This window comes from Arachis hypogaea, chromosome 10 (assembly GCF_003086295.3).
Source record: "Arachis hypogaea cultivar Tifrunner chromosome 10, arahy.Tifrunner.gnm2.J5K5, whole genome shotgun sequence".
Lineage (NCBI taxonomy): Eukaryota > Viridiplantae > Streptophyta > Magnoliopsida > Fabales > Fabaceae > Arachis > Arachis hypogaea.
In genome coordinates, this window is record NC_092045.1 from 64032268 (window position 1) to 64046361 (window position 14094).

The 14094-nt window shown below is 37.2% G+C and overlaps 1 protein-coding gene across 2 annotated transcripts; it reads right to left on the minus strand.

The window, feature by feature from the left end:
• Window positions 1–108: 108 nt before the first annotated feature.
• On the minus strand, window positions 109–3239 carry LOC112715639 (uncharacterized). Of its 2 annotated transcripts, XM_025767417.2 has the most exons (3): window positions 3043–3233; window positions 2827–2926; window positions 109–1999 (listed from the first exon to the last, which is right to left on the minus strand). In XM_025767417.2, exon 3 carries the CDS (start codon window positions 1970–1972, stop codon window positions 380–382), a length of 1593 nt encoding a protein of 530 aa, XP_025623202.1. In that variant the 5' UTR covers window positions 1973–1999; window positions 2827–2926; window positions 3043–3233; the 3' UTR covers window positions 109–379. The 2 variants fall into 2 exon arrangements, with proteins under 2 accessions (XP_025623202.1, XP_072060981.1); XM_072204880.1 differs by having other exon boundaries at window positions 2827–3239.
• Window positions 3240–14094: the final 10855 nt, after the last annotated feature.

Here is a 14094-nt window from a genome sequence, read left to right on the forward strand (position 1 = left end):
GTGAATCTTATAATTTATGATAGAATTCAATCTACAACTTGAAAAATAAACTACTTGAATCATGCTTCAAATTCTAAGTTGATAATGAGAATGATAGGAAAAGGGAAGTACAGAAGACACTACTTTACATTTCTTCCAAGTAGCTGGTAGGTTCCAGAGGCAAGAACTAAAGACAAGGAAACTTTAATACAGATTCAAAATACATGCGGGACAGTGACAATAAAAAATACACACATGTTCCCAGCGTATCATCTTTACTATATAGAAGGAAAATAAATAAAACTAGAATAAGGATGGGATTGCTAGAAAGAACAAGTTTTCCTTCTCTTTTAAAAATATTTTAAGTTAAAACCACAAGGCAGCAATTTGCTTTAGCATTCTAACCCCCCATTGGAGCAAGGAACTTCCTCTTGCTTCCTGGTTCCTCAACCAATACTACAATATCATTGACTTTCTCAAACAAATCCTCCAACTTGTTCACTCCAAGTCTCTGATATTCCAATTGTCTCTTGTACCTTTGTTGGTATATATCCTCAAAACAACCTAGGAATATTCGGCACGAGTAGCTGACTAGAATCTCTTGAAGCTCGAACTTGAACTGCTCAAGAGCACGGTCATTGATAGCTGCTCTCCTTTGACTGCCCTTTCCTACACAATTTCTCTCATCAGGTTCTTCCATGACTAGTCTTTCTTCATCTGAGAACTCATCTGAAGAGACACCACCGGTGACAGTATTCATATTCTCTTCTGGAAGCCCCTTTCCTTTCTTGTCTTTCTTTGCTAGAGCCAATGGGGGAGCGCTCGGGCCTACCTTGAAGTTTCTGAGATACACAAATTTACGCTGACCTTTCCCTTCCACTGCCATTGTATCACCCATCTTCTTGAAAAGATTGACTAATTTAATTGCTCCATAATCAGATACATAAAGAGTTCTCCCATAAGCTTTCTGATACTCTGTTGGAACTCGAGCCAGAGGCAGGCACCCTCCAGAAAGTTCAAGCAACTTTACCAACTGGCCTTTGAGAACATTTAAATCGCTAGACATAGGGCCCCAAAGCTGGCCTTCATTATTGTCACTAGAAGGCATAGATATTCCTGAAACATCAATCATCCCAGGTGGAAGGCTGTGTGATCTCATAGTTGTCGGTAAGCCAGCCATGTTCGATGTGGTACAATTGTATTCAGATAGAGATTGTGAAACCATAGAGAAATCCCTTGAGTTATATAATCTCTGTGACATCCCTCTATAAACTATTGCTTCTTCCTCATTTTGTCCCTCGAAGTTGTCATTAATATGGCACCCCATCAAATATCCAGCAACCTCAACTGAACCTCCACGAGGTGGTACTAAAGCCTTTGCCGGGGGAACAAATCCTTCTCCACGAGCAACGCTAGGCCAATCCCAGACAAACTTTCCGGCATTGCATAAAGCAGATGAAACACCCACCCCAGAAGGGATGACAAGAATTATAGTGTATCCCCGTTGTCCAAGAATGTGAAGTGCTCGGGCAAAGTCAACGTCTCCAGATATTAGCATAATAGATGATGGGGGAGGGTTGTCAAGAGCAAATAAAAACATGTCAACCAAGATTGCTTTATCAGCAGCATCTTTTCTCCCATTAGGAACATCGATGAGATTAACACCAGTTCTTAGACATCCCTCTCGAAGTCGCTTAGGGAAAGCGTTGAAGTCACCATAAGCAGAAAATACCATAACAGTTCCTTGAATTACTGGATGCACTTGCAACGCCATCCTTATATTTCCTGCTACGTCTTCAGGGCAGACATCACTCGGAACAGGACAGTTTTCAATGTCCCAAAGAATAGCTACTGAACCATCCGAGGAGCTATGGGGCTGTTGACTTATAGGGGATTGATGTATGTTACCATTTAATTCAGTGATATCCTTTCCCTTGTGTTCCAAAGATTCAGACAACATTACGGCCATTGGTTTAGTTGGAGTAGCCATCATTTTCAAAGAAAAAGCAATCAGAAGTTCCTGCACAAAATGGAGACAGTGAGATATCATTAAACAGAACAAGTCACCACAAACATCTCATAACATAGTGATATAAAAGGCCATTGCATAAGCCCCCAAAATAAACACCCCCATTGCATAAAAGGTTAATAAGGAAATAAAACATGTTTTTTTTTTTTTTTTACTTTTCTTTTTCCAAGTCCAAAAACCCGTTAACAATCCGAAAATTGTAGAAACTAGTAAGCACGACTGTATCATCAAAGACTCCCTCCCTGTAACCAAAACCTCTAAAGTGAAAAAGCAGAGTTGCGACAGTGCCAAAGCAAGCTGAGGCTGATTGATACATCAAAAGTAACACAAAACGAATCAATCGCTGTTAAGGAAGTAAAACTAGATCACTATTGTACACGAAATATATATAATCACGGAGTATCAATTAGAACACTGACGAAACCAACTCCACATTGAATATCTCAACCCTCACAATGAACAACATCATACATAAATTGGATAAGACCTGATTAACCGTCTCCATCTCCCACAACAAAAACACTTTACTTTATGCAACTTCTAAGCTCTAGAACTTAATCCATACGAAAATCTGTGCAGTCAAATTAAGAAGTTCTGCAAATCCAAAACCAAATGAAGAATGAAAAGTAACCGACGTAAGAGAAACATTAATCCTTTTTTTTTCTTTTAAATTCTGTTCTTTGAACAGAAATTGTAATAACCAAAAGAATTAAGCTTTGCTGGAAAAAGAACATAACTGAACACGCATAAATTATAAGCGAAAAGATGTAGGTAGGTAACTAAATAAAATAAAATAAGAAAATAACAAGAGAGAGTACCAATTGAGTAGGAGAATGATTGAGGTGAGTTGAGTAGGAGAATAATTGAATCAGATATGAAGAGGTGAATCCTTGGAAAAGTTAAGATCTAATTGAAACCCTGAAAAAAATAATTAAGTTGAACGATCAAACAATGAACCCAATCAATGGTGATCATTGTTTTGTCCCAATATGAAGACGCAAAACCCACGCAAGAAGAAACGGGAGATGAGAAACCTGGTTCTGGTTCGGAGACAGCGAGAAGAGTTGAAAGAGGAAAGAAATTACGGATTTGGGTGGGTTTGCTTATATTCTCTTGATATTTTCACTCTCTTTCAGACTCAAAAAAGTGATACCGAAATAAAGAAACAAACAGCGCTCAAAATGTGTAGTGTATGCAGCCATTCATTACTCCCCACATTTAAAATGGTATCTTCCATATGTGACGAATTAGCTTTTTATTGCACTTTTAATAATTTAATTAAATAAAAAGTATAAATAGACAATAATATTATTGAACAATGTGAACAATAGGATTAAAAAAAGTAAATTAATCCTAAATTTAATTAATACTATGATTAATTAATTTCTAATAATAACTATTGTTGGTCAAAATTTATTTTGTGAAAAGAGGAAGTTAATCGAGTCAACTAAATCGAGGAGAAGGCCGGAATCGAGAAAAGGTTCGAATTGAGAAATCGAGCAAGGCTTTTGAAAGATTTAGTCGAGTAGTCAAAGAGGTGAGAAGGTTAGTGGATAATTAATTACATGGTGAATATCTACAATTGTGAAGCGGGAACAGTTACCAAGGGTAGTTGTATTTTAAATGTTTGTAATTTATTTTAATTGTAATTAATTGTAATTAATGTGATTCAATTAACCGTTATGTAAGATAGCCTATATATATTAGGAAGGATTAGAGAATAGAGGTTGGAATTTTGATTCAGAAAACACACTCCTACAATTTCACATCTCAGAAATTTCCTGATCTTGCATTCGAGTTAAATTTCCTGTAGGATTCCTTCCACCTTTCTTTTGTTGTTTCAATTTCAACTTTGTTTGTAAAATTGATGTTTAATTTAATTTCATTTATCAGGCATTTCTTCTCTCTTTCATTTTCGATTTGATTTATCTTTTTACATTTTATTATTGTTATTTCCTTTTGATTCTTATGCAAATCCTTTTATTTATCATCTATTCAATTTGTAGAACTTCAATTTCTAAAATTAATTTATCAATTTACAATTTTATCTTGTCTTTATTCAAAATATTTGTCTAATTGAAAAACGCTTTGATGCACTTCTAGAAAACTGGTACTCGCACAGAAGAGTAGGTTTCGCTCCCAGATCACTAGATATCGAATCACCATTGATTTACTAAAAATCGACAAAACAAATTGACATGCCCGGTGGGACAGTTTTAAATCAAAGTGTGTCAAAAAAGTTATTTTTTTCAGTAATTACTTGGTGCATGCGATTACGAAGTGGAAAGATCATTCACATGGCTGATGAAGTGTCAAATGTGAATGGTGGTTCTTCCACCAATAATAGCATACCAGTGTCTATGCAACAGGATGATGTGTCTTCACATTCAGAAGGTGAAATTGGTACTGAAAGTATAGCCGTTATGACTATACAGACTGAAAATGTTGGACGTAATATTCGTCCGCGTGTTCCCTCAACACCATATCAATTTCCATTAACACTGGTTGGCCTCCTTATGGTCTTCCTCCTGGTTATACTCCACCGGTGGGTGGATTCATGCCGCCTATCCGTTTTGGGAATCCAAATGGAGTGAATAATGTGCAAAACCCACAATAAAACTCTGAATATTCTTGAGAGTATCACGTTGGCTCTACTTCGAATGCCACGAATTCGATGGCAGTGTATCGACAACAAGTGGAGGAAAGTCATCATGACCTAGTCAATTTATTGACTCAACAGATGACTACAATTTTAAATTCCATAATGGCTGATCATGATACGAGGTTCGAGCGTTTTACTAGACAAGTCGAAAGGATTGCTTGAATTGTCGATTATGATGAAGGTGAAAGGCATAATGCTAGAGGGAATTATGAAGGGGCAGATAATATTTTCCAAAATGAAAATAACGTTTTTAATAGAGAAAACCCTTATGTAATTCATCGAGGTCAAAATGCTGATGAAGTTTTAGCAGGATGGCGAGGTAATCGCTATCAGGCTACTCGCCTTGTTGAAGAAGTGTTAAATCGGATCGGATTGAATGTTGGTTTTATGAATCGACCCCACTTTGTATCTACTTTCCCTCAAGCGCTACAAATGGCTAAAGTTCCAAGAGGAGTTAAGATAACAAAAATAACTACCAAGTTCGCTGGAGAAGTTGGAGAGTCAACAACTGAACATGTTGCTCGATATTTGGTTGAGATTGGAAACCTCGCGAATGATGAAAACTTGAAAATGAAATTTGTTCCTTCATCATTAACGAAGAATGCATTTACTTGGTTTTCGAATCTTAGACTAAATTCGATTACAACATGGAATCAGTTAGAAACCGCTTTTCACGCTCAGTTCTTTTCAGGGGAAATGAACGTAGCAGTTATTGATCTAGTTGCCTTGAAACGTGAAGATGGTGAGGCCATCGATGAATATTTAATACGTTTCAAAATTGCTAGAAGTAGATGTTATGTGATATTACCTGAAAGTGAGATAGTGAAAATAGCAATCATGGGGTTGGGATTCTATATGCGCAGGAAACTGCTTAATGTACATATTCTTGACTTGGGGCATTTGGTTGAAAAATTTCGACAGACTGAACTTATGAAAAAGGAGAAAGAAAAACATAGAAGTGAGTAGAGGTTAAAAAATAAGCCTTTTGTTCGAAAGGAAATGGTTGCCTATGTGACCATGGAATCGTCAGATGAGGAATTCGAGTTCGAAACGGAAGTTGATTTGGCTGAACTTAAAAAGGGTCCTCCATATATTTGTTCTTTGTTGAAAAAGCTTCCCAATAATGAAAAGTCGAATGATGCAAAACTTAAAAATGGAAAAAAGGTATAGTTTTGATATCTCAAAATCTGATCAGATTTTTGATGTGTTGCTTAAAGATAAACAACTGGTTTTGCCTGAGGGTAGATCTTTGCTTTCTGTAAAAGATTTAAAAGGAAAGCCTTATTGTAAATTTCATCAAGCAACAAGTCATTCGACTAACAGTTGTGTCCGTTTCAGGGATTTAATTCAAGAAGCAATAATGGAACGACGTTTGAAATTCGACGATGGTAAGAAAGAGATGAAGGTGGATGTAGATCCCTTCGAGGTTGATGCTAGCTGTGTTGAGCCTTACTTCGGAGTGAACATGGTTGGTATGGCTTATGATTTTGATGTGGCTCTCAATGATTTTGAGTCACAAGTGAGGCCTGTTCACCCTAGAACAGGAGATGGTTTACTGGATTTTTTTGTTCAACAAAAGATCAAGGACCGAGACGTATCTCTATGTCCACAGTGCAATGCTGTTTTCGATGCTGAAGCCGCTACCATCTTTGAAAAAGAAAGAATGAAAAAAGAATTGGCTCACAAGGAGGAACAAGCGCGCCAGAGACAGCCAATTCGGTGTGTTGAGGGTTCTGATTCGAGGATCCCTCAACATGATGTGTCTACACCATTGAGCCGATCTCAGGCTATAGGTGTTCAATGGATCAGGAACTGTCACGAGTTCCAAAAGCGCGATCATTTGTATCGACGCAACCCTCAGTGGGGGCATCGGGCTCCTTCCCGAAATCAATATGCTGCTTTTCGAGGAAGAGCCAGGGGTTACCCGAGGGGCAGAGGAGGAAGACAGAGTTTTAATCAGGGGAAGAAGCTTCAAATCGAGGCAAGTAAGGAAGTAAGCAAGAGAGCGAATCCCTCTGTGCACTCCCGAATTGTCTTTCCTTCTGATGAAGAGACTTATCCTAAAGAAGTTCCATCGCTAGCTAAGATGGAAAAGGATAAGGCAATTGCTCAATCTTCTAGTATCGATAAACAGAGGATGTTGATGTTGATGAGGAATATTTTGATGAGGGAAAAGATGACATGATCGGGACAATTTCGATCATTCCGACTGAATACTTGGGTGAGTGTGAAAGTAACCCAGATGAAGATTATGATCAGGAGGAGGAAGGAGCTTTCTCCTTTATTCGAATCGAGGATGAACCAGGGTACTTCTCTCAGCCAATGGAGAGGCAGATGTCTCATCTACGTCCTCTTTATGTTATTGCTGTTTTGAATGGATTCAAAATAAACAAGGTGTTAATCGATGGAGGTGCAGCAATCAGTTTTCTTCCTAAGTGAATGTTGGGAAACGTAGGCAAAAATCTTGATGATTTGGTTCCTACTAACATCGTTGTGACTGATTTTAGTGGAGCCTCAACACCAGCAAAAGGGCTGGTCACATTAACTGTGAAGGTGGGATTGTCGGAAAGGCATTTTGTTTTTGTGGTAGTGCCATCGAAGGCTAGTTACAACGCCTTACTTGGGAGAGATTGGATTCATGGTGTAGGTGCTGTGCCATCTACTGTGCATCAAAGTGTGCTTTTGTGGACTAAAGAAGGCAAGCCTGAAATGGTTAAAGCAGACTCGAGTTTATACGTCGAACAAATGCATGTCAATTTTAGGATTTATAATCGAAATTTGAAGCCTTTGAATGTTGATCGATCTCTGAATCCTTATAATTGTGATGGTTGTTATTTGACTTCTGAAGGCCTTTCGATGAAGCTACGCTATCCGGACGTGGGTTTTGAACCAATAGGTTGGGATTGTTTGTCTTGAAGATTTCGACGTTCGAACAATGGGCCGGGTTGAAGAAGTGTCCGAATACCTGGTAACATTGCATAAATATTTAAGTAATTTTCAAGTTGTTGAAAATAAAGATGATTCTTCTGATAAAGTTGAGTCTGATAGGATTAGTATAGTTACTAATTGTAGTAAGCATGATTCGACGGTTTCAGTCGAAATTAGTAGTGATGTCTTTAGTGCTTGTAATGAAACTAGTAATGTGAGTCGGACTGCCGATTTAATAGCAGAAGCTCATTGTGTTGAAAATAAAAATAATAGTGATATTATCAAAGATCAAGTTTCTTCTACTTTCGATAATTCTATTTATTTTACTTTTGACTGCATTTATGATTTAGAGCCTTTGGGATTTGAAAAATATTCAATTATCGAAGATGAATATTATAAAGGGTTTGAATCTCAAGACCCTTTAGAAGAAGTTAATTTAGGGACTTCTGATGATGTTCGAATTACATATATCTGTAAAGGTCTTCGTGATCCTTTTCGAACTAAACTCTTCGATTTGTTGCATGAGTTTAAAGATTTTTTGTGTGGGATTATCATGAAATGCCTGGTCATGATCGATCATTGATAGAACATCGATTAGCATTAAAACCTAATGTTCGGCCTGTGAAACAAACTCCAAGGCGCTTTGCTCCTGAAATAAATGTAAAAATCAAAGAAGAAATAGAATGCTTGATCAAAGCAAAGTTTATTCGAACTGCACGATATGCGAATTGGGTTTCGAATATTGTCCCAATAATGAAGAAAAATGGGAAATTAAGAGTTTGTATTGACTTTCGTGATTTAAATAATGTTACTCTAAAAGATGAATTTTATGTCCATCGCAGATATGTTGATCGATTCTGCAGCAGGGAATGAAATTCTTAGTTTCATGAATGGTTATTCTGGATATAACCAGATTTTCATTGCTGAGGATGATGTGGCTAAAACTACCTTCCGTTGTCCTGGTGCTTTAGGCACATATGAGTGGGTAGTTATGCCTTTTTGCTTAAAGAATGCTAGAGCTACATACCAGCGAGCGATAAATGCCATTTTTCATGAATTTATTGAAAATTTCATGGAAGTATATATCGATGATGTTGTGGTCAAATCAGTTTTGGTGAATCAACATATCGAACATTTGAGAAAAGCATTTCTTACTATGAAAAAAAAGGGTTAAAAATGAATCCTTTAAAATGTGCTTTTTGGGTATCTGTGGGAAATTTCCTAGGTTTTGTTGTGCACAAAAAAGGAATAGCGATCGATAAGAACAAAGCAGATGCAATTCTAGCATTGGCTGCGCCTAAGTCGAAAAAGGAGGTGCAATCTTTCTTAGGTAAAGTAAACTACCTTCGACGATTTATTTTGAATCTATCAGATTGAACTAGGGTATTTGCACCTTTAGTCAAGTTAAAAAAATGGTTCAAGATTTGAATGGACTATAGAACATCAATTGGCGTTTGATTCGATTAAAACTTACTTATCGAAAGCTTCGATTACGGCAAACATTCATCCATCTAAGCCCTTAAAGTTATATATTACTGCATCTGAAAGTACTATTGGATGTATGTTGGCCCAAGATGATGAGAATGAGCACGAGCGGGCAGTATATTACCTTAGTCGAGTTTTAACAGATATTAAAACAAGGTATTCTCCGATTGAAAAATTATGTTTGTCTTTGTACCATTCTTGTATGAAGTTAAAATGCTACATGGTGGCAAAGACGATAAAAGTTATAGCACAAACTAATCTTGTTAGATATATGCTAAGTTTTCCTATGTTAAGAGGACGTTTGGGGAAATGGATGTTGGCATTGACAGAATTTGATTTACAATATGTTCCAGCGAAGGTTGTTAAAGGACAGGTCATTGCAGACTTTCTGGTCAATAATTCGAAAGATCTTCATGACCAGGGGGCAAATATAGTTGAAATCAAAGTTAACTATTGGAAATTGTATTTTGATGGTTCAAAACATAAAGATGGTGCAAGGGTTGGAATCCTCATTATTTCACCAGAGGGTATCCCATTAGAATTTTTGTTTGAATTAAAATATCCTTGTTCGAATAATGTTGCGGAGTATGAGGCTTTGATATTGGGTCTCAAAATTTTAATCGACAAAGGAGCTTTAGAAGTTCAAATTTTAGGTGATTCATAGTTGGTTTTGAAGCAGTTATCAAAGGAGTTTAAGTGTGATAATGAGACGTTACAAAAATATTTAGTTACTACCTGGGAGTTGTTAACGTCTTTTCAGAAAGTTTCTTTGGTACATATTCCTAGAATTCATAATGAAATTTCTAATGAGTTAGCCCAAATCGCTTCAAAATATCGAATTAGTCCGTAAGCTATCAAGAAATTCTCTAGTATCCATCAAATTTTGGTGCCAGCAAATGAAAGGGAAGTGCTATGTATAGATGAATGGGAGGATTCTGATTGGAGAAAGCATATTGCTCAATATTTAAAAGATCCCAGTTTTATGGTTGATAGGAAAATAAAATTACGAGCAATGAACTTTGTTTTTTTGGCTGATGAGTTATATTGGAAGGGGGTTGATGGAAGTTTGTCGAGATGTTTAAGTCGAGAAGACCAGAATATTGCTTTGGGTGAAGTTCATAATGGAATATGTGGGGCCCATCAAGCAGGGAAGAAAATAAGATGGGTGCTATATCGTAATTATGTTTATTGGCCATCAATGATAAAGGATTGTATCAATTATGCCAAAGCATGTCAAGAATGTCAAAAACATGGTTCTGAACCACAAGTTCCAGCAATTGAGTTACATTCTATAATCAAGACGTGTCCGTTTAGAGGATGGGCTTTAGATTTAATTGGATTAATTCATCCTCCTTCATCAAAACACCACAAATTTATTTTAGTGGCTATTGATTATTTTACGAAATGGGTTGAAGCAGTTCCATTGGTGGAAGTTGGTCAAAATGAAATAATTGATTTTATCGAAGAACATATTATTCATCGATTTGGGATTCCTTAGACATTGAGTACTGACCAAGGAACTATGTTACTGGCCAGCAAATTAAGAATTTTATAGTTTCGAGAAATATTAATATGATTACTTCGACTCCATGTTATGCACAAGCTAACGGGCAAGTAGAAGCGGCGAATAAAATATTAATAGACCTGATTAAAAAGCATATCAGAAATAAGCCTCGAACATGGCACGAAACTTTAAGTCAAATATTATGGACTTAATGAAATTCACCAAGAGGTTCGACAGGGACTTCGCCTTATAAGTTGGTGTTTGGCCATGATGCAGTATTGCCATTGGAAGTTAATTTGAATACTTTAAGAGTATTAAGACAAAATGAATTGCCGGTCGATGATTATTGGAATGCAATGTTTGATGAGTTAAATGAGTTAGATTCAGAACGAATCTTGGCACTCGAAAATGTTATTCGACAGAAGGAGAGTATTGCTCAGAGTTATAATCGTCGAATTAAAGAAAAGTCTTTTAAGATAGGCGAGTTAGTATTGAAAGTTATTTTACCTATGGAAAAGAAATCGAAATTTTTGGGTAAGTGGTCCCATAATTGGGAAGGTCCCTTCCAGGTGATAGGGACATACTCTGAAAATGCTTATCAAATTCAAGATATCAAATCAGGAAAAGTGATTAATTCGATTAATGGAAAATATTTAAAACCTTTCTATTGCTGGCAAACATAGAAATTTCAGCATGCATAAAGTTTAAAAGAGACAAAAGTCATTGCAAAATAAAAGGAAAAAAGTTCAAGGCGCCAATAATTTTTCCAGAACAGAGCACAGTTTTGTCCTTTTGTCTTCCATAGTTGTGAGCATCCCAGTTTGCTTGGATTTTTCAGTTTGGATCTCTTCAAGTTGTTTTTCGACTTTCTCTCGCTCAATTTCAATCGAGACGAGGTTTTGAATAAGGAGATGTTGCTCTTGTTGTGCTGCAGCCAAAGGCTTGGCAAAGGTGATCCGATCTTCGCTTATAGTAGTGAGTTGTTCTTGAATTCGAGCAAATTCCATTTTGAGCCTTGCTTCTTCTTGGTCATGAAAGGCTTGAACAGAAATAGCCTGGGCAATCTTCAAATCAAACTCGTCATGAGCAACTTTGATTGGTTGAGCAGTTGCTAGGTAATTTTCAATTTTGGATATGGCTGTGGTTTCTCAATTCTCAATTTCTTGGAATTGAAAATGGAATGCGACACTTTCTTCGAGGAGTTGTTTAAATCCTCGAATTAAATCAAAATTGGGAATTTTGGTTGGGAGTTCCAAATAGGAGTTCAAAAGAGAGGTTAGGAATTGATTAAGAATCGAGTCATTAACCCAAGTGGCAGGAGGATGATCCAAAAGCTTGATGAGTGATCGATGTTGTTCCTGAGTGTCAAGATCCAATTTGATTGGAGGTCTTGTCAAAACTGGTCTCGAGATGGCTGGAACAGGTACTGGCACTTTGGTTTTCTGGATAATTTTATTCAAAAGAGAAGTCAAGTCATCCAAAGTAGCGCTAGATGGAGTTGTTGGGACAATCGACGTGTTTGGTCTTGATCCTAGAGGAGTCTGAAGTTGTACTAAATCTGAAGGTGGTGGTTGCAATTCTGGTGGAGTTTCTGAAACCTTGGATTTAGTGGAGTCTGAATTGATGGTGTCAGCAGCCTTGGAAGCAGAATCAGAGTCAGGAACTATTAGATTCTTTTCAGAAAGAATAACTTGATTGTTTGGTGAAGTCGATTCAATTCTTTGAGTCTCTTCTAGAGAATGTTGTAAAGGATTGGCTGTTGAATCAACTATTTGTGTTGTGTGAGAATAAGGTGGAAAAACGGCTGGAATCACTTTGGATCCTGAGAATTGAATCGAGTCATATGAAGTTGATTGTTCTTGACCATGTTACTGTGATAAAATTAATGGGTTAAATTCTTCAGCAGAGGTAGTTGAGTGGATGACGTGGGCAAGCTAGTACAAAAGGTACACATTTGTGAGTTTAATTTTTGTATTAAAGTAAGTGAAGTTTGTAGTGATGAATGTGTTACCTGAGAAGTTCTGGTCTTGCGGGTCAATTGGGGGTCAGAATCAGAATCGGCTGCATCTTCTGATTGGGAAGAAATAGCAGGACTGTCTTTGTTGGCTGGCTCGATTTCCTCAGAACTCTCAGTTGATGAAAGTAGTATCAACTGACAAGAAATCCAAAATTAAGTGTGATTAAAAAAAAAGACAAAAGTTGAAATATGTTTCGAATAGAGAAAAGAATTATAAAATTACCTTTCGAGAAGTTTTAGTAGGAGTTTTCCTGCTTTTTGCTGTTGGTGGTCGAGCAGTCCAGCTTTCCTTTTCTGAGTTCTTTTCGGAGAACTCTCAGGAACAGGAACGGTTCGGATTGCAGTTTGTTGAATGGTGATGAACGGATAATTTATACGCTTTTTGGCATTGTTTTTAGGTAGATTTTAGTAGGATCTAGCTACTTTTTAGTATATTTTTATTAGTTTTTAAGCAAAATTCACATTTTTGGACTTTACTATGAGTTTGTGTGTTTTTCTATGATTTCAAGTATTTTCTGGCTGAAATTGAGGGACCTGAGCAAAAATCTAATTCAGAGGCTGAAGAAGGACTGCTGATGCTGTTGGATTCTGACCTCCCTGCACTCGAAATGGATTTTTTGGAGCTACAGAAATTGATGAGCGGATAATTTGTACGCTTTTTGGGATTGTTTTTAGTATGTTTTTAGTATGATCTAGTTAGTTTTTAGTATATTTTTATTAGTTTTTAGTTAAAATTCACTTTTCTGGACTTTACTATGAGTTTGTGTGTTTTTCTGTGATTTCAGGTATTTTCTGGCTGAAATTGAGGGACCTGAGCAAAAATCTGATTCAGAGACTAAAAAGGACTGCAGATGCTGTTGGATTCTAACCTCCCTGCACTCGAAGTGAATTTTCTGGAGCTACCGAAGCCCAATCGGCGCGCTCTCAATGGCGTTGGAAAGTAGACATCCTGGGCTTTCCAGCAATATATGATAGTCCATACTTTGCCCAAGATTTGATGGCCCAAACCGGCGTTCAAAGTCACCCTCAGAATTCCCAGCGTTAAACACCGGAACTGGCACAAGAATGGGAGTTAAACGCCCAAACTGGCACCAAAGCTGGCGTTTAACTCCAAGAAGAGTCTTTACACGAAAATGCTTCAATGCTCAGCCCAAGCACACACCAAGTGGGCCCGGAAGTGGATTTTTATGTCATTTACTCATCTCTGTAAACCCTAGGCTACTAGTTCTCTATAAGTAGGACCTTTTACTATTGTATTTTTAATCTTTGGATCTTTGGATTATTTTAGATCCTTTGATCATCTTGGGACATCTAGTTCTTAGATCATTGGGAGGCTGGCCTCACGGCCATGCCTAGACCTTGTTCTTATGTATTTTCAACGGTGGAGTTTCTACACACCATAGATTAAGGTGTGGAGCTCTGCTGTACCTCGAGTATTAATGCAATTACTATTGTTCTTCTATTCAATTCCGCTTGTTCTTGTTCTAAGA

Excerpts from the sequence above, each read along its gene's own strand:
- LOC112715639 (XM_072204880.1), bottom strand. The coding sequence starts at position 1,972 with ATGATGGCTACTCCAACTAAACCAATGGCCGTAATGTTGTCTGAATCT.